Source organism: Triticum dicoccoides, chromosome 5B (genome assembly GCF_002162155.2).
Source record: "Triticum dicoccoides isolate Atlit2015 ecotype Zavitan chromosome 5B, WEW_v2.0, whole genome shotgun sequence".
Taxonomy (NCBI): domain Eukaryota; kingdom Viridiplantae; phylum Streptophyta; class Magnoliopsida; order Poales; family Poaceae; genus Triticum; species Triticum dicoccoides.
Genome location: NC_041389.1, coordinates 357,489,965 through 357,517,613, shown reverse-complemented (window position 1 = coordinate 357,517,613; position 27,649 = coordinate 357,489,965). Strand labels below are relative to the sequence as shown.

The window sequence follows — 27,649 nt, the reverse complement described above, 5'->3', positions numbered from 1 at the left end:
ACTCGCTCCCGCACCGCGGCCCTCCGTGCGCAAAGCGCCTCTCGTGTCCTGGGGTCAAGCAGCCCCCCAATGGCGCCTCAATGCGTGCATTATTCTGGAACATCCGCGGTTTCGGTCATGATGGCCGACGCCACCAACTTGTGGAGTATATGCGGGAGGAACACATCGACATAGTTGCCATTCAAGAAACCATGCGACTCGAATTCTCGCTCCCTGAGCTTGACCGTCTAAGCTCCCACCTCTTTGCGTGGCATTGGCTCCCTTCTAGTGGGAGCGCCGGCCACTCGGGTGGTATCCTTTTAGGCGTGAAGGATGCCACATTTGAGGTGGGTAGCATGGATCGAGGGGAATTCTTTGTGAGCATGGAGTTGTTCGAGAGGTCTCTAAACTTCAAGTGGGAGGTCATCATTGTCTACGGGCCTGCTGACCATAGTCGGTCGGCTGCCTTCTTCGAGGAGCTCCACCGGAAGATCTCCGCAGCCTCCCTTCCGGTGGTGGTGGGAGGCGATTTTAACCTCCTGCGCGTGGCGGAAGACAAGAGCAATGATAATGTCTGCTTTGCGCGGATGCAAATGTTCAATGACTTCATTGCGGACCTCGGTCTCCGCGAGATCGATAGGATTGGTGCCTGGTTCACCTGGACCAACCGGCAAGCCTCCCCGACCCAGTCTGTCCTGGACCGAGTCCTAGTGTCCCCGGATTGGGACCTCCGCTGCCCCTTAGCCTCCCTTCACGCCATCACGAGGATTGGTTCAGATCATGTACCCCTTCTCCTCCCTTTTGCTGACGAACGTCCGCCGGTCACCCCTCGATTCCGGTTTGAGACCTTCTGGCTCTCCCAGGCCGGGTTTATCGATGCCGTTGGCACTCGGTGCATCGAGGCTCGCGCCCACTGTCACGTCCCTAGCCTCTGCCTTTGCACTAGGCTAGCTTCATGTGTGCATCATGTTTAAATTTTATTTAACTTGAAATGGGGGGTGTTGAAACCCTAACACCAAATGAATTCAACTAGGGTCAAAATTAGTTTTTTTTTCAATGAACCCAAAATGCCTTCATAAATGTCCATCATTTTTGAATTGGTCTACAACCTCTGCCAAAAATGATGCACATATTTTTTAGGCCATTCTGGATTTTTGAATTAACTCATATTATATTTGAATTAGGGCATTTAAATACTATAAATATTTTTAAATGCTCCAACAATTTTGGAATTAGTTGAGGGCCTCTGGAATAATTCATTTAGTGCCCATAACTATTTCCAGAATTTTTAATAGTGATTTGGTTTGAAAACCAAATTAAAACAAATTTGCATAAATAGAAAATAGAACAAAAATAGAAATAAAAGAGAGAGAGAGAGAGAAGGACTACCTGGCGCTTACCTACAGCCCAGATGCCCACTACTGTGCGGCCCAGCCCACCAAGCCCTCTGCCAGTCATCCCCCTCCTCTCGCCAGGAGGACGAGAGCCGCGTGCCCGGCGCCTGCGGCCACACGCCGTGGCCACCTCCTGCTTCCGCCGAGGCGGGAGAGGCTCCTGGAGCCGCCACGTACTACCCCGACCCTCTCGCACTCTTCCCCCGTGCCCTCCCTTTTCCTCTGTCTCTCTCCCTCGCTCTCCCCCTCACGCGCCTGAGCACGCCGCCGTGAGCTGCCGCGCCCACCACCATCGCCTTGCCTCCCCGAGCTATCCAGAGCCTCCGCCACCTCTCGATTCACCTCTGCACCGAAGGAAGAAAGCACGAAGGCCCCGAGCAGCCGCCATCATCTTCGTCTTCAAGCTTCGGCTCCGGCGCTCTTCTTCGTCGATCCGGCCACTCCGGCGCGCCCCCGAGCCCGCCGAGCTTCTCTCCGACCTCGCAGTGAGCTCCCGATCCGAACCCCTCTCTTTCCCCTCGCGTTGCGAGCTCTAGGCCATATCTCCGTCGCGGCCGAACTCCGGCCGCCGCTGACCTTGTCGCCGCTGCCGCTACGGACGCTGCAGCTTGCGCCCGAGCGCGTCATCGTCCTCACCTCGCTCCTAGGAGCCGAACGCACCTAGTAGCTCGTCCGTAGCTGCACCGTAGCCCCCTAGCCGCTCGAGGCCGAGCTCCGGCCGCCGCCGCAAGCTCGCTCCGGCGAGATCCGGCCACCCCGCGCCCTCCCGCGTGCCTCCCCTGGATGCGCGCGAGCAAGGGCAACCTTCTGATGCCCTTGGCTTGGCCCAACACCACCCGTAGCGCCACTCCGGCAACCCTCCGCCGCGTTTGAGGTCACCGCCGGCCATTCTCCGGTGTGCTGACGTGGACGGATTAGATTTGTCTAATTACTGTGTTTAGCCAAAGCTCATTCGCTGACAGCTGGGCCCCGTTGTCTAATTAAATGTAGATTAGTTTCTGTTTAGTTTAAATTAATCTCAGTGGGCCCACGCGTCAGCTTTGACCAAGCTGACGTGGCTGTTGACTGGGCCCACATGTCAGCGACACTAACCAGCCCCAGTCACTGACCAGTGGGCCTCACTGGTCAGGTTTGACCTGGCGGCGCCTGTTGACCTGCTGAGGTCAGCATGACCTAATGCTGACGCAGTAAACATTTTCTGGAATTAAAATAGATCAGAAATGATTTATAAATTTCAGAAAATGATCTAAACGTCTAAAATTCATAGAAATTCAACCGTAACTCCAAATGAAATAAGTTATATATGAAAAATGATCAGAAAAATCCAATCTATCCATCTGCACTGGTTTCATGCATGTTTAAGCAAGTTAAACCTGTTGTTTATATCAAAACATGATAATGCACTTTTTTAAGTCATAGTTTCAATTTGAACTTGAACCTTGGGTTCAAACTAACTCAAATTCATCTGATTATAGTTGCATTATCCCAACACACTCATTTTTTCCATGTCATGATCATGCATCATATTGTGCATTGCATTGATTGTGTTCTTTTCTGTGTTGCCGGTATTTGTCCCCTCTCGATAGACGTGATACCGACGATGAGATCGATGACACCGATGAAGAAGTATATTATCTTCAGAAGTGCCAGGCAAGCAAAACCCCCTTGTTCATTCCGATACAATCCTACTCTCTCGCCCTGCTCTCTTTTACTGCATTAGGACAACAACGAGTCATTTGTTACTTGCTGCGGTAGCTGAACCCCTTTATCCTTTGCATGACCTGTCATTCCACAGTAAATAGATGAAACCCACTAGCATGAGTAGGAGTTGTTTGAGCCCTGTTGTGCCTACTCATTCATGCTTGTTTGTCATGCCTGCTACTGCTTAGAGTTGAGTCAGGTCTGATTCATCGGGGATGAATCAGAGGTGTGTGAACATGTCCTACTGTGTGTGAGCTAAGTGTGTGAACACGATTTGGTAAAAGGTATCGGTGAGAGGCCATGTAGGAGTACATGGTGGGTTGTCTCATTGAAGCCGTCCTTAGGAACTGAGCTCTGTGTTTGTGATCCATGATTCGGCTACTACCATGCATTGGGCCCTGAAATATGACCCCGCTCGACTTCTTATTCACCCTTGTCCTCTGTCCAGGAGTTGCAAGTAGTTTCTGGTGTTTGTAGTATGCTGGAGGCCGTGGACAGCGCTGACCGTAGGGGTGGGCTGTGATGCGGTAGGCACGTGGCCGGGTATACCGGGCGCCCGTTTGGTGTCACGGAACCCTGTTCACATCGTTTGGGGCTGTGAGCGAAACCCCGGCCGGATCTCCTCATGGATGGAACCCGAATAGGCGATAAACCTGAACTAGAGACTCGAGTGTTTAGGTAGGTCGTGGTCTACACCCACGTCGGCTTTCGCTTGAAGTCTGCCGAGCACATGTCGTGTGCAGACGCTAAGTGGTGGAAACATGTATGAAGAAGTACACCCCTGCAGGGTTAACATCATCTGTTCGAATAGCCGTGTCCGCGGTAAAGGACTTCTGGGTTGCTTATATCAGTTCATAGACAAGTGAAAGAGGATACCTAAAATACGCAAGATAAGCGTGAGTGCTATGGATGGCGTTCTCGTAGGGAGACGGGAGCGGATCCATAGTGGTGTATTGATATGGTGAATATGTGGACTCGTGTGCGCCACCTCAAAAGAGTTACTTGCAGTCGTAGTTCAGGATAACCACCGAGTCAAAGCTGGCTTGCTGCAGTTAAACCCCCACCATCCCTTTATTGATAATGATGCATATGTAGTTAGTTCTGATGTAAGTCTTGCTGGGTACATTTGTACTCACGTTTGCCTATTTTATGTTTTTGTAGAGAGACTTCGGTCTCGCTAGTAGTTCCGCGTGGACTTCGACGTTTAGCTTGTTACCTCAGCTACGATCTTGTGCCCTCGGCAGGATCTGGTAGATAGTCAGGCTTCTCAGCCTTTTTTATTTGTAGATGTCTGTACTCAGACATGTTAAGCTTCCGCTTGTGCTTTGATTTGTATGCTCTGAATGTTGGGTCATGAGACCCCTGTTTGTAATATCTCGCTCCTCGGAGCCTAATGAATACATACTTGGGTCGTAGAGTCATGTTGTGATGCCATGTTGTATTTGCACATATCGAGCATATTGTGTGTATGTTATTGAAATGCTTGGTATGTGTGGGATCTGACTATCTAGTTGTTTATCCTTAGTAGCCTCTCTTACCGGGAAATGTCTCCTAGTGTTTCCACCGAGCCATGGTAGCTTGCTACTGCTCCGGAACACTTAGGCTGGCCGGCATGTGTCCTTCTTCGTTCCTGTGTCTGTCCCCTCGGGGAAATGTCACGCGATGAATACCGGAGTCCTGTTAGCCCGCTACAGCCCGGTTCACCGGAGTCCTGCTAGCCCAGTGCTACAGCCTGGATTCACTCGCTGATGACCAACACGTTCGATGCTGGGTCATGGATGCCTGTCCCTGTAAGTTTGTGTCACTTTGGGTTTACGACTAGCCATGTCAGCCCGGGCTCCTTATCATATGGATGCTAGCGACACTATCATATACGTGTGCCAAAAGGCGCAAACGGTCCCGGGCAAAGGTAAGGCGACACCCGTGGGAATACCGTGCGTGAGGCCGCAAAGTGATATGAGGTGTTACATGCTAGATCGATGTGGCATTGAGTCGGGGTCCTGACAGTTTTGGTATCAGAGCCTGACTGCCTGTAGGATTACCAAGCCAAACTAGTCAAAGTTGTGTCTAGAAATGATTTAAGTTATGTAGGGGAATTGATTGTGGGATGGAACGTAAGGCTCTTTTTACTCCTTATACCTCATGGCCTTCTGATCTGAGTCATCCTCTTCTCTTCTACGGGGTTTAAGAACTAGGCCTTCTCATCTATCTATCAGGATGACGTGTTACTAATCCATAGACTTGTAGGATTGCTGGTTTCAAGCCTCAGTCCAGTTCCTACTACTTCTGTATGTTAACTGATGATCTCGAAACCTTGATATTGTGCTTCTGAGTGGCTATGCCACCATTTCTGTAGTATGTCTCCAAACTTTTGAGCATTTACAGCCGTTATGCTGTCCGAGTCATCCCAGGTTCCTAAACAATGTGATGCACTTGCAAATCCTTTCCCTCTGGTTTTTATGTTCCTTTGGGCCAGGTTAATCACACTAATTGTTGAGTTGAGGTATTCTATTGCCTCGACATATATGTTGGAATTATTATTATGACCCTAGGTGTCCTAGGGGATCATCTAGTAATCTAGCCGTGATTTGCGTCCCAGTGTGATGATTCTGGCCTTTATTCTCGAAAGCATCCCGTGATGCTACTTAGTAGTAGGTATTCTATTCCTGGGTTCTTGAACCCGAGATTCACTCTACTTACTTCATGTTGATAGTGTTTGCTCGTTCCTTTAGGATATTAGTAACCTTTGCGATAGTCCTCGAGGTCCGTGGTATTTCCTTCTTCCAAATACTATGAACCGCTTATGGCAGAAGTTCCTCGTTGAGCCAAAAGATCATAACCAGAGTGCTCTTGATGAGTTCTTCTCGCTATATCGATTCTGCCAAACCTACCTCTCTGCATGGGTTATCCGGAAGAAAAATATTGAGCTTTGCTCGACATACTAATCTGTGCATCCACAACTCAGAAAATCGTATGTTCTTTTGGGTTGTCCCTCTTTAGTTGTATTCTGACCCCGTCTATCATTTGATAGTCAAGAGTATGCGTGCATTCGTTCATCGATACCTATTACTCTTGTGGTCCGTCAAGCCATTCTATTCCGGAATGACTAGGAGAAACAAACTCCAGTACCTCATCCATATCTAGGATTGGGTCAAAACAATTGTACTCTGCAGATCAAAATGCCAATCCAGCTTTTATTCTGTTCTACCTTGGAGTATTACCATCTTTTATATCGGGATTATTATAGGAATTGCACACCATCCTATGAACTCTTGGTACAGTGATACTTCTTGCCATCATTGTTCATTCCTCGGTTCCTGTGTTATTGTAACCGGAATGCCGACAAGTGAGTCGTGGTGTGTGAAATCAATACTGCTAGCAACTCCGTTGCTTGGTAGTTAAATGGACGATAACCTCATTCTTAGCGTGTTGATTATCGAATCGTCACCCTAAGGTTGATTGTGCTACCTAGTCCCTATTTCCGGTGCACTTTTCGGTCGTTGAGTTAGGATTTTCTTTCAATCCCTTGCTCATTTGATCATATCGTCTTGCCCTGAAAGGCAAGATTGTTCTCGAGCTTAGTAACATATCGGTGGTTCGTGATTTTCCGAATATCTTCTCGGAAGTGTTACCAGGTTGTCACCTGGCCGCTATGTTGAGTTCGTGATCAAGTTGCTTTTTCATAAACCACCCCCTTCTCCAAAAATCTGTGTTGGATACCCTGAGCTAGTTGGTAAACTGAACAACAACTTGGAGAGTTGGAAGATAAAAGCTTGTCCGACTTAGTTCATTTTAAGGGATATCTTGTATGTGTGTTGAAGAAAGATGATATCTTTATTGGTTGATCCTCGTGATCAATTGTTGGATCTATTATCTTACCCAAACCTTTGATTTGAGTATGGGCTATCGTCAAATCAAATCAGAACCAACGATATTCGTAATGTTGTCTTACTCGTGGTTGTTCCTCGAGCATACACCATTATATCTTTCGGGTCTGACCAATGCTATCACCTTGTTCACATAATTGTGGAATTCCACTAATATGGAAACCTGGATGAATTGTTGTTGAGCCCATTGACAACATCCTTATCTCCTCCATGATTTTGTTGAACATTAAGCTAGTGTTTGAAACTTGTGTAAGCATTATCTTCATGACTCGTTCGTGAAGCATATGTTTGGACAAAAGAAGTGAGTCCCTCTAATTCATGTGCACTTGATGCAAGTTGCCGCCATGAATTTGAGAAGGCTTGTTTTACCTCCTTTGGAATCATCCCAAGTTAGTCATGCACGTGCGAAGAATTCTGTGGTCTGTTAGACTGATCATCCTCATTCCATATGTATATCCTAGCACACCAAGCCACTGATTGAGTTGTTCAAGGATAAAGGAATCTGTCCAAGGTGAACTCTTTGGACTTCCACGCGTGGAGACTTCGATGTCATTAATGATGGTTCCCCACCTGAACTCGGTAGTGTTTTATTGTAAGACTACCATGTGATAATGTTTTGTCTGGGACAACGTGTTCACATGTGTGTAGCAGAACCAGCTCATGTTTTGAAGCTTGCTATCGTAGTTCATTTCCCGAGAATCTCGCAACGTCATCTCGTCGATTTGTGTTGCGAACTTTCATTTTTCTTCCTAGACTCGATGAGTCTGGATTATTCTGACACCAACCAGACTGAATCTCAGGCGGATATGATGGCTGGAACGTTTCCCAAGAACTATAGTAATGGTCTCACTGTAACCGGTAAAGTGGATGTCGTGGCCAACACACCTAGCCGGAAGGCCTATTATTATAGTATCTTGGTTGAGGAAGTTGGCCACCTCCCCATAAGGACTTTCTAGGATTTACTCCCTAGCTATGCCTTATGATTTTTGTGTTCCCGAAGTACGACCTTTACTTGATGTTCTAGATACCAGACCATTTCAAGGAATGGGATACGCTAGTACATCAAGGAGAACATTAGAAGTGGAGTGCTAAATGTCTCTCGGTTGATCATCCAGATTTTGTCCCCTTGGACTCACTAAGGTGAAATCTGAGAAAGTGTTATCTTCCTTTGCATCTGCATCATCCATCACTATTCTTCATGGTAGTATGTTGTGTTGCCAGGATCCTTGACACGGATGTTGGTAAAACCTTGATGATTATGGAAATGCTCAAGTTCTTGAGAGCACGCACAAGCGCTAGGCGTTACCATCGGCACTAACTGGGATTGCTCTCAGTTCCCTCGGTTATGCTATAACTTTTCAAACAGTGGACTCACTCTCTACTGTTGAGCTTCTCCCCAATTACTAAAATCATCCCTTGTGTTGTTTTCAACAAGGTAATCCACATCATCCATTCTGGTCCGAGTATACCATTCTACCCAACCCCTCCGAACGATCGCTCGAGAATTGCCCTAAGTTGGTGTAAAGAGTCTCAATGATCTTTGAATCAAAGGTAATTCTTTTTGCCACTTAAGGGGTGATCCTATGAGTCACCACCTCTAAGATGTCTCGTTATGGTTTCATGTCAACTTAACTCCTCGCTGCGCTAACAACCGTTCACCACCTTCTTAAGTGTGGAATTGTAGTCTACCAGGTAAACCTCTGTCATCTGTTCCACTCCATTCCTCTAGAGGTGTGCTTCGTCTCTCAGCTCGAGAGATGTTGCTATGTCTCATTCCGTGAGTTAATCCTGAGTTGTTCGACCTTCGAGAAGAACGATTCTTTTAGGGTCTTTCCTTTCCTCTCGTTGTCATGTTAGTTGGAGTTCTCAGAGCAAGACTTCGAGACAATGATGGTGATTGAGTCAACGTCCTTATGAAGTGCAACCTGGATCGTGAAGATCGTGTTAGCTTGTATCCCTCTATATTCTTACCTCACGTCTTGAATCTCGGGACGAGATTCTTGTTTAGTGGGGGTGAGTTGTCACGTCCCTAGCCTCTGCCTTTGCACTAGGCTAGCTTCATGTGTGCATCATGTTTAAATTTTATTTAACTTGAAATGGGGGGTGTTGAAACCCTGACACCAAATGAATTCAACTAGGGTCAAAATTAGTTTTTTTTTCAATGAACCCAAAATGCCTTCATAAATGTCCATCATTTTTGAATTGGTCTAGAACCTCTGCCAAAAATGATGCACATATCTTTTAGGCCATTCTGGATTTTTGAATTAACTCATATTGTATTTGAATTGGGGCATTTAAATACTATAAATATTTTTAAATGCTCCAACAATTTTGGAATTAGTTGAGGGCCTCTGGAATAATTCATTTAGTGCCCATAACTATTTCCAGAATTTTTAATAGTGATTTGGTTTGAAAACCAAATTAAAACAAATTTGCATAAATAGAAAATAGAACAAAAATAGAAATAAAAGAGAGAGAGAGAGAGAAGGACTACCTGGCGCTTACCTACAGCCCAGATGCCCACTACTGTGCGGCCCAACCCACCAAGCCCTCTGCCAGTCATCCCCCTCCTCTCGCCAGGAGGACGAGAGGCGCGTGCCCGGCGCCTGCGGCCACACGCCGTGGCCACCTCCTGCTTCCGCCGACGCGGGAGAGGCTCCTGGAGCCGCCACGTACTACCCTGACCCTCTCGCACTCTTCCCCCGTGCCCTCCCTTTTCCTCTGTCTCTCTCCCTCGCTCTCCCCCTCACGCGCCTGAGCACGCCGCCGTGAGCCGCCGCGCCCACCACCATCGCCTTGCCTCCCCGAGCTATCCAGAGCCTCCGCCACCTCTCGATTCACCTCTGCACCGAAGGAAGGAAGCACGGAGGCCCCGAGCAGCCGCCATCATCTTCGTCTTCAAGCTTCGGCTCCGGCGCTCTTCTTCGTCGATCCAGCCACTCCGGCGCGCCCCCGAGCCCGCCGAGCTTCTCTCCGACCTCGCAGTGAGCTCCTGATCCGAACCCCACTCTTTCCCCTCGCGTTGCGAGCTCTAGGCCATATCTCCGTCGCGGCCGAACTCCGGCCGCCGCTGACCTTGTCGCTGCTGCCGCTACGGACGCTACAGCTTGCGCCCGAGCGCGTCATCGTCCTCACCTCGCTCCTAGGAGCCGAACGCACCTAGTAGCTCGTCCGTAGCTGCACCGTAGCCCCCTAGCCGCTCGAGGCCGAGCTCCGGCCGCCGCCGCAAGCTCGCTCCGGCGAGATCCGGCCACCCCGCGCCCTCCCGCGTGCCTCCCCTGGATGCGCGCGAGCAAGGGCAACCTTCTGATGCCCTTGGCTTGGCCCAACACCACCCGTAGCGCCACTCCGGCAACCCTCCGCCGCGTTTGAGGTCGCCGCCGGCCATTCTCCGGTGTGCTGACATGGACGGATTAGATTTGTCTAATTACTGTGTTTAGCCAAAGCTCATTCGCTGACAGCTGGGCCCCGTTGTCTAATTAAATGTAGATTAGTTTCTGTTTAGTTTAAATTAATCTCAGTGGGCCCACGCGTCAGCTTTGACCAAGCTGACGTGGCTGTTGACTGGGCCCACATGTCAGCGACACTAACCAGCCCCAGTCACTGACCAGTGGGCCTCACTGGTCAGGTTTGACCTGGCGGCGCCTGTTGACCTGCTGAGGTCAGCATGACCTAATGCTGACGCAGTAAACATTTTCTGGAATTAAAATAGATCAGAAATGATTTATAAATTTCAGAAAATGATCTAAACGTCTAAAATTCATAGAAATTCAACCGTAACTCCAAATGAAATAAGTTATATATGAAAAATGATCAGAAAAATCCAATCTATCCATCTGCACTGGTTTCATGCATGTTTAAGCAAGTTAAACCTGTTGTTTATATCAAAACATGATAATGCACTTTTTTAAGTCATAGTTTCAATTTGAACTTGAACCTTGGGTTCAAACTAACTCAAATTCATCTGATTATAGTTGCATTATCCCAACACACTCATTTTTTCCATGTCATGATCATGCATCATATTGTGCATTGCATTGATTGTGTTCTTTTCTGTGTTGCCGGTATTTGTCCCCTCTCGATAGACGTGATACCGACGATGAGATCGATGACACCGATGAAGAAGTATATTATCTTCAGAAGTGCCAGGCAAGCAAAACCCCCTTGTTCATTCCGATACAATCCTACTCTCTCGCCCTGCTCTCTTTTACTGCATTAGGACAACAACGAGTCATTTGTTACTTGCTGCGGTAGCTGAACCCCTTTATCCTTTGCATGACCTGTCATTCCACAGTAAATAGATGAAACCCACTAGCATGAGTAGGAGTTGTTTGAGCCCTGTTGTGCCTACTCATTCATGCTTGTTTGTCATGCCTGCTACTGCTTAGAGTTGAGTCAGGTCTGATTCATCGGGGATGAATCAGAGGTGTGTGAACATGTCCTACTGTGTGTGAGCTAAGTGTGTGAACACGATTTGGTAAAAGGTATCGGTGAGAGGCCATGTAGGAGTACATGGTGGGTTGTCTCATTGAAGCCGTCCTTAGGAACTGAGCTCTGTGTTTGTGATCCATGATTCGGCTACTACCATGCATTGGGCCCTGAAATATGACCCCGCTCGACTTCTTATTCACCCTTGTCCTCTGTCCAGGAGTTGCAAGTAGTTTCTGGTGTTTGTAGTATGCTGGAGGCCGTGGACAGCGCTGACCGTAGGGGTGGGCTGTGATGCGGTAGGCACGTGGCCGGGTATACCGGGCGCCCGTTTGGTGTCACGGAACCCTGTTCACATCGTTTGGGGCTGTGAGCGAAACCCCGGCCGGATCTCCTCATGGATGGAACCCGAATAGGCGATAAACCTGAACTAGAGACTCGAGTGTTTAGGTAGGTCGTGGTCTACACCCACGTCGGCTTTCGCTTGAAGTCTGCCGAGCACATGTCGTGTGCAGACGCTAAGTGGTGGAAACATGTATGAAGAAGTACACCCCTGCAGGGTTAACATCATCTGTTCGAATAGCCGTGTCTGCGGTAAAGGACTTCTGGGTTGCTTATATCAGTTCATAGACAAGTGAAAGAGGATACCTAAAATACGCAAGATAAGCGTGAGTGCTATGGATGGCGTTCTCGTAGGGAGACGGGAGCGGATCCATAGTGGTGTATTGATATGGTGAATATGTGGACTCGTGTGCGCCACCTCAAAAGAGTTACTTGCAGTCGTAGTTCAGGATAACCACCGAGTCAAAGCTGGCTTGCTGCAGTTAAACCCCCACCATCCCTTTGTTGATAATGATGCATATGTAGTTAGTTCTGATGTAAGTCTTGCTGGGTACATTTGTACTCACGTTTGCCTATTTTATGTTTTTGCAGAGAGACTTCGGTCTCGCTAGTAGTTCCGCGTGGACTTCGACGTTTAGCTTGTTACCTCAGCTACGATCTTGTGCCCTCGGCAGGATCTGGTAGATAGTCAGGCTTCTCAGCCTTTTTCATTTGTAGATGTCTGTACTCAGACATGTTAAGCTTCCGCTTGTGCTTTGATTTGTATGCTCTGAATGTTGGGTCATGAGACCCCTGTTTGTAATATCTCGCTCCTCGGAGCCTAATGAATACATACTTGGGCCGTAGAGTCATGTTGTGATGCCATGTTGTATTTGCACATATCGAGCATATTGTGTGTATGTTATTGAAATGCTTGGTATGTGTGGGATCTGACTATCTAGTTGTTTATCCTTAGTAGCCTCTCTTACCGGGAAATGTCTCCTAGTGTTTCCACCGAGCCATGGTAGCTTGCTACTGCTCCGGAACACTTAGGCTGGCCGGCATGTGTCCTTCTTCGTTCCTGTGTCTGTCCCCTCGGGGAAATGTCACGCGATGAATACCGGAGTCCTGTTAGCCCGCTACAGCCCGGTTCACCGGAGTCCTGCTAGCCCAGTGCTACAGCCTGGATTCACTCGCTGATGATCGACACGTTCGATGCTGGGTCATGGATGCCTGTCCCTGTAAGTTTGTGCCACTTTGGGTTTACGACTAGCCATGTCAGCCCGGGCTCCTTATCATATGGATGCTAGCGACACTATCATATACGTGTGCCAAAAGGCGCAAACGGTCCCGGGCAAAGGTAAGGCGACACCCGTGGGAATACCGTGCGTGAGGCCGCAAAGTGATATGAGGTGTTACATGCTAGATCGATGTGGCATTGAGTCAGGGTCCTGACAGCCACCCCCACTCCCGCCCCCCTTCGGCCATTGATTCGTGGCACTTCTGCGCGAAACACGGTCGGCAGTTCATTAAGGGGTGGGGTGCGAATCTGGGTCGTGACCTCCGTGAGCGCAAGAAGGCGTTGTTGTCCGCGATCCAGGCCCTTGACCTGCGTGCTGACTCGGTGGGTCTTTCCCCGGATGAGTGGCTCTCCCGTTATGACCTGGAAGACCAGCTCTCCGTGATCTACACCGATGAGGAGGCCTATTGGCGCCTCCGTGGTGCCCAGAAATGGGTCTTGAAAGGCGACGCGAATACGGCATACTTCCAGGCCATTGCCAACGGCCGCCGTAGACGCAACACCATCCCTCTCTTGTGGGACGGTGAGGCTCTCCTTCAAGACCCTCGTGACATCCGATCCCACGTCGACGGTTTCTATAGATCCTTATTCTCTGCCGCCCCTCGAAGCGGCATCTCTCTCGCCCCCGATTGCTGGTCTGGTTCCCAGTTGGTGTCTGTTTCGGAGAATGCGGCCCTTACGGCCCCCTTCTCCGAGCAAGAGGTCTGGGATGCCATCAAGGGCATGAACCCATCCTCGGCGCCGGGACCGGATGGCCTCCTGGTTAAATTTTTCCAGACCTTCTGGAAAGTGATTAAACCTGAGGTCATGGCCATATTCGACGAATTCTACGTTGGCTCCATTGATCTCGGGCGCCTCAACTATGGGATCATCTCCCTCATCCCCAAGGTCCCTGGGGCGTCCGACATCCATCATTTTCGCCCTATCACGGTCATTAATGTGATTTTCCGGATCCTGGCCAAAGGGTACGCCAATAGGGTGACCCTACTGGCGGACCGTGTGACTCACCCCAACCAGTTGGCCTTCATAAAGGGCCGTTACATCCTGGATGGGGTCCTAGTCCTTCATGAGGTCCTTCATGAGGTCCGCATCAAACACCTCAAGGCGGTTTTTCCTGAAAATTGACTTCCATAAGGCCTATGATACGGTTAGCTGGCCCTTCCTTCGGGAAGTCCTTCTTCGGAAGGGATTTGACGACCGGTGGATCACTAGAGTCATGCAATGGTCTCTTGCGGTCGCACGGCCATGAACATCAACGGCGAGATCGGCCCTTTCTTCCCCACCCTTTGTGGGGTACGACAAGGCGACCCCTTCTCCCCATTCTTGTTCAATATGGTCGTGGACGCGCTTACCTCCATTCTGGATAAGGCGAAAGCCGCCGGCCATATTCATGGGATCACTCCCCATCTTGCCGGTGGCTCCGGGATCTCCATCCTCCAGTATGCTGACGACAAAATCATCATGGTCGAAGGCTCGGAGACGGACATCTCCAACCTCAAGTTCCTACTTCTCTGCTTCCAACAGATGTCGGGCCTCAAGATCAACTTCGACAAGAGTGATGTTATGGTGATGGGATACTCCCCCTCGGAGTCTTTGGCCATCGCCAACAGACTTAATTGCCGCCTGGGCTCCTTCCCCACAACCTACCTGGGGACGCCCATTAATGACTCCCGGCTCACCGTCGCGGACTTGCGCCCCTCCGTGGCCAAGCTCCAAACGCGCATCGAGCCCTGGCAGGGGAGGTGGCTGACCAAGGCGGCACGGACTATTCTCATCAACTCTTCCCTCTCCAGCCTCCTCTTGTTTCTCATGAGCTTCTACAGTCTCCACGAGACCCTTCAGCATGAGATCGCCAAGGTCCAGTCCCGCTTCTACTGGGCGGGCGACAACGACAAGCAGAAGTATCATATGGTCAGTTGGCCTGACATTTGAGCCCAGGGAGCAAGGTGGCCTTGGCATCATGTGCTCTAAACAGATGAATATCGCCCTTCTCTCCCGCTGGCTTTGGCGCATCTCGCAAGGGCACGGTGGCCTTTGGCTTGATATCATCCGGAACAAATACTTGCGCGGACAGCCCCTCGCCTTCTGCCAGAAGTCTGGCGGATCCCAATTCTGGCAGTCGATTGTCCAGCTTCTCCCGGTCCTCCGTATCGGGACCTCCATCTCGGTGGGCTCCGGGGCATCGACGCTATTCTGGTTTGATCGCTGGGCCGGGGACACTCCCTTTGCGGCTCGCTTTCCCGACCTCTTCTCCATCTCCGTCGATCCCGTGATTTTTGTTGATAGGGCCCTTCTTAACTTAGGGCGCCTTGCTTTCCGATGGCCTTTTGGTCCCTTGGAATCCGCCGCCTGGCGTGAGTTGCTTGATTGTGTTGCTCTCCACGAACCGATGGTGGATGGTGGCCCTGACCTGGTGCGCTGGCGCCTTGAACCTTCGGGCCAATTCTCCACCAAGTCGCTGTACCTGGCCATCGCTCCATCTTCCGCCCCCCTCCCCTTATCGATGGTGTGGTCCATCCGCCTGCCCCTGAAGATCCGTATCTTCATGTGGCAATGGATTCGCGGTCGGGTCCCATCCGGGGTGGAGGTGCGCAAGCGAAATGGCCCGGGTACTGGCATCTGCCCGCTCTGTGGGGTCCCCGAAGACTCGAACCACATTTTCTTCTCCTGCGTGTCCGCTCAGTTCCTCTCGAGCTGCTTTCGCGAAGCGGTCGGTGGAAATTGGTGCCACACCAACTTCCCTGACTTATTTGCCGAACCCCAGATGTCCCCCGTGACTTCTCACCACATTAGGTGGCTTGAGATTGGGGTCTTCGCCTGGACCCTCTGGACTGTCTGCAATAAGCTTGTGATTCAGCGCACTCCTCTTCGACGGGCTACTGACGCTCTTTTCAAACTCTCGGGTTTCTTGCAGCTTTGGCGGACGCTTAGCCGCCCCCTGGACCGCGACGCCATCTCAGCCTTCATCACCGACCTCCGCTCGATGGCCGTCCGTTTGTCGCCGCCGCCCCCGCCACCGCCGCCGGAACCAGACTAGACGCTATATTCGTCCAGCGTGCTCTGTTTTTTATTTTCTGGGCTTGTTGAGCTGTGCCCTCAGCAGAACCTATGTACTTTGTTGTGAGACTTGGGTGTGTGTGTGTGGACTTGACTCTATATGTGTGATCTTTGGCGGTTTGCTTTATTTATAAAGCGGGGCGAAAGCCTTTTTCGGTAATAGCAAGGACATATTAACCAAACAAATGCATACTTGGTTAGTCGTGTGATGATGAATGCATGATAGATACGAAGGATGGTATGTAAGATAACCTATTACCTGCTCACCCGCAAAAAGAAGAAAAAAACTATTACCTGCTCAATCTCTATGTCATTCCCTTTAATTTTTGCATTAATAACAGGATAACCTTTTTGCTTCGTCCATGTAGTCATCAAATCCTTGACAGGTTCACCAGTTTCCTTTTCAAGAACAGCCCAAAGGTCCTCGGTTTTAGCATTTGAGTATGCATATTTCTTCATATATGAAGCCATTGCTTTCTGAAAGAACACAGTTTCATATCTATAGCATATGAGAATACACTAGGAGAACGACGTGGAGTTAAAGAGTAGCAGGGGGAAATTACACAGAAAGGAGAGTGCAGCAATTCGTTTGACTAAATAATGTAATTAATTAAAAATTGACTTTTAACATAATAAGCTAGTATGCAGTTTGATAGATTCATTATATGATCAAGAAAAGAGTCAACAATCGCTAAATTTTACTACTTTTTTTTGTGAACAAGTAATGTTATCCTGTGAGCATGACACATGCTACAACAATACATAAGATGACCATCACACCTATATCGACAAATCTGTCTCTATATGCTAATTTATCAAACCATCCACCTTAAATCATGTGATCGGTGAAGTACAAATGGTCACATGATGCTTGTATGCATTAAACAAGGGCAGGATAATCTATGAAGAAATGGTCATTTTGCTCCTAGAATATGTCTTCAGAGAACAGCAATCTCTCCCTAAAACACTGCTGACCAAAAGCAAGTTTACCAACTAGTATGATTCAAGAGCATACAAACATTTTATGCAATGGACAAGCCATGTAGTCGTCTAGTATTTCTACTAGATGGAATAGCGGGGAAATGACATCAAAGTATCACTGTTTCCATAAAGAACAAAATAAACTTGCTGAAAGTGATCTTGTATACTTTTAAGCTACATGACGAGAAAAAGAATGCCAAATCTAGGCAAGAAGAGTGAGTCAGTGACGAGTTTCTAGAGTTCAGGTAGAGGCAGTATTAGACCTGAAAACGCTCTGCGCCAAGGTAACTTTGTAGCATGCGAATAACAGAAGCACCCTTGTCATAGCTAATAGCATCAAAAATCTGATCAACTTCACTGGCATGGTGTATTTCAACCTGAGCATCCAGGAAAAAGGATAGTGGAAAGTATAAAATGAATCACAAGCTAGAATTAGAGAAGTGAAAATGTTAATGCCATGAACTGAATCTCTGTTGATGCATTGACTGAAGTTGCTCCCAAAGTAAGATGCCACTTGTCAGAGTAGAGATACTTCAGCATCAATTTTAATATTCCATAGAAATTTTATGAGTCAATCATGAATCGGCCAATAATGTGTTGGTAATAGCATATTACGCAGTATGCACTATCGTTACTTGAACATGCCATTGTCAAAATTTGCAATTTAAAATAGATACTTGAACTTCTATGATAGTAGAGTGCATGACATTGACAACTATGGTTTTGGAGAATGTAGTCCACAACATACCCAACCACAGGAGCAGGCTATGGCACAGTACTAAACAATGAGATTACCTCAATAGGATGAGACGCCTCGAGTGAATCCAGCCTGAGAGCAGTGGTTGTGGGATCAAGAAACTGTGCCCAGATATTCCATTGTGGAAAAAAAGAATCTACTGCTAGATGGCTCATCTGGGAAAACAAAAAGCCTATTCATTCAGTATACATTGGTAACCTGATATCTCATTCTTTTAACTTTTGAGCGATCGAATTGATTTACCCATGTAGCAAATCCCTCATTTAACCACAAGTGAGTCCACCATTCCATGGTTACAAGATTGCCAAACCATTGATGAGCCAATTCGTGTGCCACAGTAATTGCAATCTAAACAAAATACATGCTGCGGTTAATATAAAAAGGGTTTACACGTATAAAAGGTCTAATTACGAAAAAATGTTAGGAATTATTAGTGAATTATAGATGATCATGATATAGTGTAGCTTTTTTACTAAACTGATTTATGTATAGTAACATCGCACAGTTAGTTAAGAGGTGAATTGTAAACGATGAAAAGATAAGTTAAATAAGTTTCTGAGCTATGATACATACATTCTGTTTGCTGGATGCTGATGAAGACTTGTCATCGAAAAGCAAAGCTACTTCCCGGTAAGTGACCAATCCGTAGTTCTCCATGGCTCCAGCAGCAAAATCAGGGATAGCAACCATATCCAACTTGGGGAGTGGATATGGAGTGGCAAAGTAACTGAACAATCGAGGAAATGAGCTTTTTTGTTAATGTTACTGTTTCAGCAACAACCACGGCTTGACACAGTATTTCAATAACATCAATCATGCATATCCGTTAGAAACCAAAGTGTGGAAGCACGGCTAGATTGTGATCTTACTCTTCATAGAGATTCAACGACTTCACTCCAACATCTAGTGCAAACTTCCCTTGGTTACTCTTACCAGTTTGAGTGTACACACGAACTCTCGTGCCTGAATAAAATTAAACAAACAAATAAAATGAAGGGAAAGAGAAAGGTCTCATGCACACTCTTTGAATGGATGATTTCAGAAACAGAGATGATACCTTTTGTTGTCATACCCTCTACATATTCAAACAAACCAACAACTATGGCCACTAAATAAGTTGACATAGGTGGCGATTCATGGTAACGCACAGTTTTGATAGGACCAGCAAATGTCGCGTTAGCTACTGGCATGTTGGACAGCGCTACCAGCTCAGATGGAACTTCAAGTGTTAGCTTGAACTTAGCCTGGAAAATCGAAACGGCAAAACAAGAAATGTTATGAAATATATCTAACTTCACTGATGCTCTATGTGTACATATCTGAGGAACATAAAGTCATCCTTCCAGCTATCATATATAATCACCTTGAATGCGGGCTCATCCCAGCAGGGGAAGCACCGCCGAGCATCCACGGACTCAAACTGCGTCACCGCCATGTTTCTCTCTTTCCCCTTATACTGGTACTTACTGCAATCAAACGAAATCAGAAAAGCATAAATAGCAGGAGAGGCATTCATACCAAAGTGCTCGATTAAACTCTTATTTCAGAAATAGATCATAAAACTATAACGCCTTCACAGTGAACTTCCAAACCACGTATCATCGAATTCGTAGCAAGTGCATTATCGGGACTGGTCACTTTGTTGGTCGGTGAGTAACTAACCGGGAGTAATAAACAGAAACCACAGTTCAACTTTTCCCCTTCTGTAATGTTCTACTTAAAATTTCGAACAAATCATGGCATATATAGATTATCACAAGTACTGTGTTGATGTACGGTGCAAATACCAAGGGTGGTAGAGTCCAGAAGGAAGTCGTCGCATACCTCCTGTAGAAGCCTCTCATCTGGTCGTTGAGAATGCCGGTGAAGTCCATCTTCAGCACGCCCTCGCCGAGGGGCAGCTTCTTGGCGAACCCGAGCACCAACACACCGTCATCCTTGAAGAACACCACCTCCGTGGGCGCCAAAGCCTGCGAGAACCGTACCGACGAGGGACGATGAGAAGAGGGCGAGGAGGTCTCAAGGAATTTCATTTTTCTTCTCCTTCTTTCTCCTTACCTGGAAGCGGATGGAGGCGCGGTTGACGGAGAGGTCGAGCGCGTTGAGCACAAGGAAGCGGGTGGGCGCGGACACGGCGACGGAGATGGCCACCGAGCCGGAGAAGGTGCAGGCGACGAGGTCGGGGCGGAGGAAGAGCTCGTAGCGGCGCGGCGCGGCGAAGCTCGGCAGCCGCGCCTTGCCCCGGAACTGCTCCGCCGAGCCGCCCGCCGCAGGCGGCGCGGACGCGCCGGGAGATGCCTTGAGATTCGCGCCCTGCGGGCGCGTACATCCCGTTGTTGTTTAGCGCGAGGGAAGAGAAAAGACGAGAGAAGCAAAAAAAAAAAAAAACAAGCTTCTACATTTTTCTTTTCTTATTGCAAACTTACACTTTAAGGGACTTTCGAAAATAGATTAGGGGATGTACAATGGTTGATAAGATAGTCTTATCTTAAGTCTTGCATGTAATCTAGAGATGGCAAAAGAAAAAGTCTACAATGGGTCATCTCTTAGTCTTATCTTTAATAAATAGCAATTCTAAAAGAGGTAAATACACTAGAAGTCTTAAAACTTGCACGCGACGGTCAGTTTGGTGCATAAACTTGTAAAATACGTCTTTCAGGTCATCTAACTTGTACGGGCGTGTAAATACGGTCACATTTTCTGTACGTGGAGGTATTCGCTGCCTACGTGGCATGCTAACATGGCCAGGGCCGATGTTTTTTTTTCAGAAACACCCTAATTTCTTTAACTTTTTACAAAAGCAATCCAACAATAGTTGCCCGCTGGGTCCCACCGTCAGTGTAAGTTGTAAATATATTGGGCCCATTGTCAGTGGCTAGTACACGTGATGTTTTTTCAGAAACACGCTCGTTTTTTTACTTTGTACAAAAGCACTCCAACAATAGTTATCCATTGGGTCCTACGGTCAGTGTAAGTTGTAAATATATTGTGCTGGAAAAAACGTGGCACTCCTAAGATAGCACCACCTTATCTCCTTTTTCAGTACCACTAAAATAGCATACTCACTTTATACATCCAAATTTTGCTCGAAAAAGAACTTTATACATCCAAATGTGATTTTAAAGCAAAATATTAATCACGAATTTCTCTTAGTATTATATTAATATATTGTATCCATATCATATATATATATATATATATCTATATGTATACAAATATATAGAAGAAACCAATAGCCACAGCGTGTTCGCTGGAAGGGGTTGACATTTTGTGAATCGCGTGACAATTTTTTAGAACAACATAGCAATTTCTTCAAAAAATGCATTTTTCTTCATAAAAATTGTCACCATTTTATCTCGAGTCGCAACTAAAACTGTCAAGAAAATATGTTCGTTTGTCAACCCCTCCCGGGGTTGAGATCCTCTACTGTAGCGTGTTGCAGTGCGGATGACATATGAAATCGGGTCCACACGACAGTGACCGTACTGCACGCTACACTACAACAGAGGATCCAAACCCCCCTCCTGGGGAACGTTGGGTCATTAGTTTTTTCGATATAAAAAGCCCCGAAGAGTCGATCCAATTAATCTCGACCATCAAAGGATTGTCTTAATGGTAATCGCTCAACATGTTTAACATGCAGTTAATATCATACTACCAAGTAGTAACAACCTTTATGCTAATTACATTATTATAAGGTTTAATTGATATCCTATCCAATATAAGCGTGCAATTAAAATGTAATCGACATTCTAGCGAATATAAACGTGTAATTAATACACAAGTCATATCCTACCTACTATTATAAACATGTATTAATTTCCTCCCTAATATTACCGTGCAATCATTTACTACTAGTTTATTTTAAATATGCATATTTTGTTGGCCATTGCTAGGCGTCATCAAACTGACGCGGGGCAAAAATTCAACCCCCTCGTGGGCCGTTGGATCAGGTGTTGTATGGCCATTGGATCACACCATTCATCTTCATCTCAAGCAACTACTCCCGCGTGCACCCCGCATCGCCAAAAGAAAAAGAAACATCACATCGAGGAACGAAAAGATAGCACTCCGATGACAATTTACTGAAAGCGGGTCCGATGAAGGGATCCTCTTTTACTTGGCAGAGCATAATTGCTGGGCTACGCACATTTATGAAAGGACACATATGGAGAGTTGGTACTGGAGCAAATATCAACATATGGGAGGACCATTGGGTGCCTAGAAGTCCGAACAGGAAAGTAATAACTGTGAAAGGACAAAGACTTCTGCAGAATGTAGATGATTTAATTAATCCCTTTACAGGACAGTGGGATGAGGCTTTGATTAGAGATAATTTTATTTGGGTGGATGTGGAAAGAATTTTAAAAATCCCTTTGAGCCCTAATTAACATGACTGAAGATTTTGTGGCATGGCAGTATACGAAGTCGTTCTCATTCTCGGTTCGATCAGCTTATTATGTGGAATGGGAACATCAATTTGGTGCTCAAACTAGGTGGGGGGATGGCCAAGGAGCTATGAATGCAAACCCGGTATGGGATATTTTGTGGAAGTTACAAATTCCAAGCAAGGTGAAAATTTTCGCGCGTGCTTTACATGGTATTGTCCCAGGGATGTCGATCTTGGCAAATAGACACATCAAGGTACAGCCTCAATGCCCAGTATGCAAGCAAGGGCGGAAGATATGCGGCATCTGATGTTTACATGTGAAAGAGCAAAAGAAGTATGGAAGAAACTGGGGTTACATGAAATAATAGGTGAAGTCATTCAAATTGATAGGTCGGGTAGTGTGATCCTTGAAGAATTACTAACGCAGCGGCGAGACATTCACCTGTTCTTGGTAGGTTGGGATTCCGGGAGTCTTTGGTCGTTGGGGCTTGGTATATATGGTGGCAACGACGAGAATTTGTTAAGGGCAAAAATGTCCAAAATCCTTCAGGTACTGCATTCGCTATCCAAGCGATCACAAGTAACTTTTCTCGAGCTGCGGATCAGAAGAAACCGGATAAAGTTATGTGGGTGAAACCTCCAATCAATTCTTATAAATTAAATGTTGACGCCGCTTTTTTTGAAGATGGAACGGGTGCAGCTGCGGCAATTCTTCGAAACAACCGAGGAGAGGCTCTTGCGGGAGCATCCTGGTTGCTTCATCATCTCCTTGATGCAACAACGGCGGAAGCAGTAGCTATTCAGCAAGGACTAGAGTTGGTTGAAGGACTCGGCTGTCATCAAGTCATTGTTGAATCTGACTCATTGGAAGTTATTCAAGCATGCAATGGCGTGATTGAGATTTGGAGCCCCTATACTGCTATTTTGGCTGATTGTTTTCAAAAAGCATTACCGTATTGGTGCGGTATCCTTCACTCATTGTCCTAGGGAGGCTAATAGATTGACGCACAATCTTGCTAGACATAGTTTCAATTTAAATTCTACTTTTGTTTGGGATGGTGATTCTCCCAGCTTTTTACTTTCGGACATTGTGGATGATGTAACTTTGATATGAGTTTAATAAAGTGCGTCAAGTAGTTTTCAAAAAAAAGGTAGCACTCCGCAACACTTTTTGCTGCCACCGTCGAGCTTCATCGTAGCACCGCTGCCACGCTCTGCAGCGCCAACACCGGCGCGGCCGGCGGTGCTCCATCGCAGCACCGGCGGCCCGTCGCAACTCCGACCATGCTCCATTACAACAGTGACACCGGCACTAGCAGCACCGGCCGTAGCTCCGGCCATGCTCCATTGCAACCGCGAAACCGGCGTGACGGTGCTCCAACCCAACGTGGGCAGCTCGTCGCAGCTCCGGTGATGCTTCATTGTAGCCACGACACCGGCGCGGTGGTGCTCTCCATCGCAGCTTCGGCAACGCTGCATAGCAACACCGACGTTATCAACGAGCGTTGCATCACAACACCCGACGCCCCTTGCAGCGGCGCGAGTGCTGCATCACAGCGCTGGCAAGACCGACGAGGGCGGCATCGCCGGCAGCAACCGCGGACCACCGCGTCGCAGCGCTGACTTCATCGATGAACGCTGTAACGCAACACCGGTCGTGTGGAGCTTGGGCAACATCGTGTTGGAGCTTGGGAGCCACCGGCCCACCACGTTGCACCGCCGCAGCTATCGACGACCACCGCATCATAGCGCCGGCGTCACCGACGAGCGCTGCAATGCAACACCGGTCGCATGGAGCTTGGGCAGCATAGTGGTGGAGCTTGGGAGGCAGCAGGGCAGCGAAGCTTAGATCGTGTCCACGGGAGTAAATAGCATAAACTACTACTTTGCAGGCTAGGGTTTCAAAAAACTACCGGTTTTTAATTTTTCTCAGATACTCCCTCTGTAAACTAATATAAGAGCGTTTAGATCACTATTTTAGTATTCTAAACGCTCTTATATTAGTTTACGGAGGGAGTAACTACCAAATGGGCGGTCGGCTGTTTCAAAAAACCCAAATCATCGAGTCTTTATCAGTTGATCATGATTATGACAGGTTGGGCCCACAGCTAAACAAACCGTTAGTTTGACCTTAGTTTGACCGTTAACTTACATGTGGGGCCCACATGTAAGTTTCTTCTTCCACTTCTCTTTCTTCTTTCTCCGCCTCCCGAGCTGGCGACCCCCTCCCCCTCCCAAGCCGGCGAACCTCCCTCCAAGTCGGAGCTCCTGGCGGCGACGGTTGCAACGAGGCCGGCCTCGTCCGCGACACTCCAGCAGCGACGCAGGCCATCTGCGTCGAGCTTGAGGAGCTCGGGCCAGGGGATGGCGGCGGCCGCGGGCGAGGCACGACGTGAGGGCGGCGTGGAGACCTGAGCGGAGCCCCATGGCCGGCGGCGGCCCAGGCGGCTCCCGATGACGCGCGATGGTGCGGTGACCCGAGCTGGAGCCCCATGACTGGCGGCGCTCCAGGCGGATCCCGATGGCGCGCGGCGGCGCGGTGACCTGAGCCGGCGCCCCACGGCGGCGCGCCCGTCGACCACCCCGGCCACCCAGGCTACAGGCGCGGCGACCAAGGGCGAAGCCCCATGGTGCGACGGCGACCACGGGCAGAGCCTTTGGAGGCGCGGCAGCGCCCAAGGACCCGATTGCTTTTTTAAAATGATTCTAGGGACCCGATTGCTTTTTAAAAATATTTGTAGGGGCTAATCTGTAAAAAATCTGTTAATGATGCGCTGACATGTGGCCCCCACAAGTCAGTTAACGGTCAAACAAACGGTGTGTTTAGTGGCGGGCCCGACCTGTCATAAACTTGTTTAATTTTTTAACAAAGAGAATTTGGGGTTTTTTGAAACAGCCAACCCCTGACTTGGTAGTTATCTGAGAAAAATTAAAAATCAGTAGTTTTTTGGAACCCTAGCCTGTAAAGTAGTAATTTTATGCTATTTACTCTGTCCACGGCCACGGTGGAGAGAGCTGTAGGAGAGAGAGGTGCGGAGCAGAACATAAGGGGATCGAGTTTGATGAAAAAATCAGTGGATCTCGTGACGCTACAGATGAGGGGATAAGGCTGGGCAGTGGGAGGGCCCAGCGGGACGCGTGTCGTGCGGGGAGGGCGGTTTAGACGAGCCTGTAATCAGCCGGCTGAAAAGAATAGAATAGATTTCCTATTTTGTTTCCCTATATATACATCTAGCCGTTTCAGGCCCATACGGAGGCAACAGGGATACAGATAGACTCCGGTTGGACTTACCTAGCCGGCTACCCACCACGTGAAGCCTCCTCCTATCAGTTTCAACTAGCTCTCAAAAATGAAATACTACAACACCATCCTGCAAAGCATGCAGCATAATAGTAAAATTTGTAATCTCGCGGGCAGGGGATCGATACCGCACCTCGCCGTGTGTCGCCATCTTCATGCCGCCGCCGCCGGCCGCTGCTGCGTCAACGAAGAGGAGCGCCACCACCACGAGCAGCACGGCGCCGGCGCCGGCGCCGGCGCGGGGTGGAGCCATGGAAACAATGGACGACGTGCGCTCCCGGGCGTTGTCGATGGCAGGCAGCTGTGAGCCTTCCTGCCGGCCTACCACTAGTGAGCGGGCGGGGCCTTCCTGCCGGCCTACCACTACTGAGCGAGCGAGCGAGCGAGGGGGTGTGGAGGAGCACTGGTGGCTGCCGCTGTATAAATATGGAGCGGAGATAGCGGGGGTGGGTTGACTCAGCTGAGCCGGCCGACCTTTGGTAACCCAATAAATCTTCTCTATTATTAAAGGAGAATCTGCCGTCGTCATGATGGTTCAACCAGGCCTCCTCTTGCATGTAAACTTCTCCCAGCACGCGAAAAAAGCGGACCTCCTCGCTCCTCTCCACCCGTCGCACGAAGGAAGAAAAGAAAAAGGAAATAAAACAGCGCAGCGCACGTACGCACGTACCACCTCCCACTCCCCTTCCCCCAAATCCCTCCATCTCAATCCCGTTGCTCTCCATAGAGGAATCACCGTTGCCGACCTCCTCACGCTTATGGCGACCTCGAGCGGTTCCACACTGCAGCCAAATTAGACTGGAACGGTGGATCCAAGCCCTTCCAATCTCATCTGTTCTTCACCGACTTGAGGAGGGACTTGACGTGGGGAGGGAGACGAGCAGGAGCGCCGCGCCCATGGCCGTGATGAATGAGGCCCAGGTAACGCTATCTCACCCTCCCTCCGACCCATCTTCTCCCCGTAGCCTGTACCGTCTGATCCCTACGTTTTCTCTCCCATGGCAGGGGCCGTCTGAGTGGCAGTGAAACGGTCGGCAAAAGATCGGTTTGTGGCAACGGACGGTGGGAGGCGGTGGGATCGTGGGATGAGTAGGTGGACACATGTAATCGCCAGTGGAAATCTAGCAAGCGGCAGAAGAGCGCAGCGGGCGGTGCTGGCCTAATGTGTTGGAAATATGCCCTAGAGGCAATAATAAAAGTGTTATTATTATATTTCTTTGTTCATGATAATAGTCTTTTATTCATGCTATAACTGTATTATCCGGAAATCGTAATACACGTGTGAATACATAGACCACAATATGTCCCTAGTGAGCCTCTAGTTGACTAGCTCGTTGTGATCAACAGATAGTCATGTTTCCTGGCTATGGACATTGGATGTTGTTGATAACGGGATCACATCATTAGGAGAATGATGTGATGGACAAGATCCAATCCTAAGCCTAGCACAAAGATCGTGTAGTTCGTATGCTAAAGCTTTTCTAATGTCAAGTATCTTTTCCTTAGACCATGAGATTGTGTAACTCCCGGATACCGTAGGAATGCTTTGGGTGTACCAAACATCACAACGTAACTGGGTGGCTATAAAGGTGCATTACAGGTATCTCCGAAAGTGTATGTTGGGTTGGCACGAATCGAGACTGGGATTTGTCACTCCGTGTAAACGGAGAGGTATCTCTGGGCCCACTCGGTAGGACATCATCATAATGTGCACAATGTGACCAAGGGGTTGATCACGGGATGATGTGTTACGGAACGAGTAAAGAGACTTGCCGGTAACGAGATTGAACAAGGTATCGGTATACCGATGATCGAATCTCGGGCAAGTAAAATACCGCTAGACAAAGGGAATTGTATACGGGATCGATTGAGTCCTTGACATCGTGGTTCATCCGATGAGATCATCGTGGAACATGTGGGCGCCAACATGGGTATCCAGATCCCGCTGTTGGTTATTGACCGGAGAACGTCTCGGTCATGTCTGCATGGTTCCCGAACCCGTAGGGTCTACACACTTAAGGTTCGATGACGCTAGGGTTATAAAGGAAGTTTGTATGTGGTTACCGAATGTTGTTCGGAGTCCCGGATGAGATCCCGGACATCACGAGGAGTTCCGGAATGGTCCGGAGGTAAAGATTTATATATGGGAAGTC

General features: G+C 48.3%; 1 protein-coding gene across 1 annotated transcript in view; it reads right to left on the bottom strand.

Moving 5' to 3' along the window:
* Nucleotides 1-25,871, bottom strand: part of LOC119308995 (aminopeptidase M1-C-like) — a 34,092-nt gene extending 8,221 nt beyond the window's left edge. Inside the window, exons 1-11 of the mRNA XM_037585127.1 lie at nucleotides 25,630-25,871; nucleotides 19,864-20,118; nucleotides 19,630-19,775; nucleotides 19,169-19,271; nucleotides 18,863-19,049; nucleotides 18,675-18,768; nucleotides 18,379-18,532; nucleotides 18,049-18,153; nucleotides 17,844-17,960; nucleotides 17,312-17,425; nucleotides 16,362-16,544 (exon numbers count right to left, since the gene is read on the bottom strand). Coding sequence (XP_037441024.1) covers nucleotides 16,362-16,544; nucleotides 17,312-17,425; nucleotides 17,844-17,960; nucleotides 18,049-18,153; nucleotides 18,379-18,532; nucleotides 18,675-18,768; nucleotides 18,863-19,049; nucleotides 19,169-19,271; nucleotides 19,630-19,775; nucleotides 19,864-20,118; nucleotides 25,630-25,749 — 1,578 coding nt within the window. The 5' untranslated portion in view covers nucleotides 25,750-25,871. The remainder of the gene's footprint in view (nucleotides 1-16,361; nucleotides 16,545-17,311; nucleotides 17,426-17,843; nucleotides 17,961-18,048; nucleotides 18,154-18,378; nucleotides 18,533-18,674; nucleotides 18,769-18,862; nucleotides 19,050-19,168; nucleotides 19,272-19,629; nucleotides 19,776-19,863; nucleotides 20,119-25,629) is intronic.
* Between the last annotated feature and the right edge of the window lie 1,778 nt (nucleotides 25,872-27,649).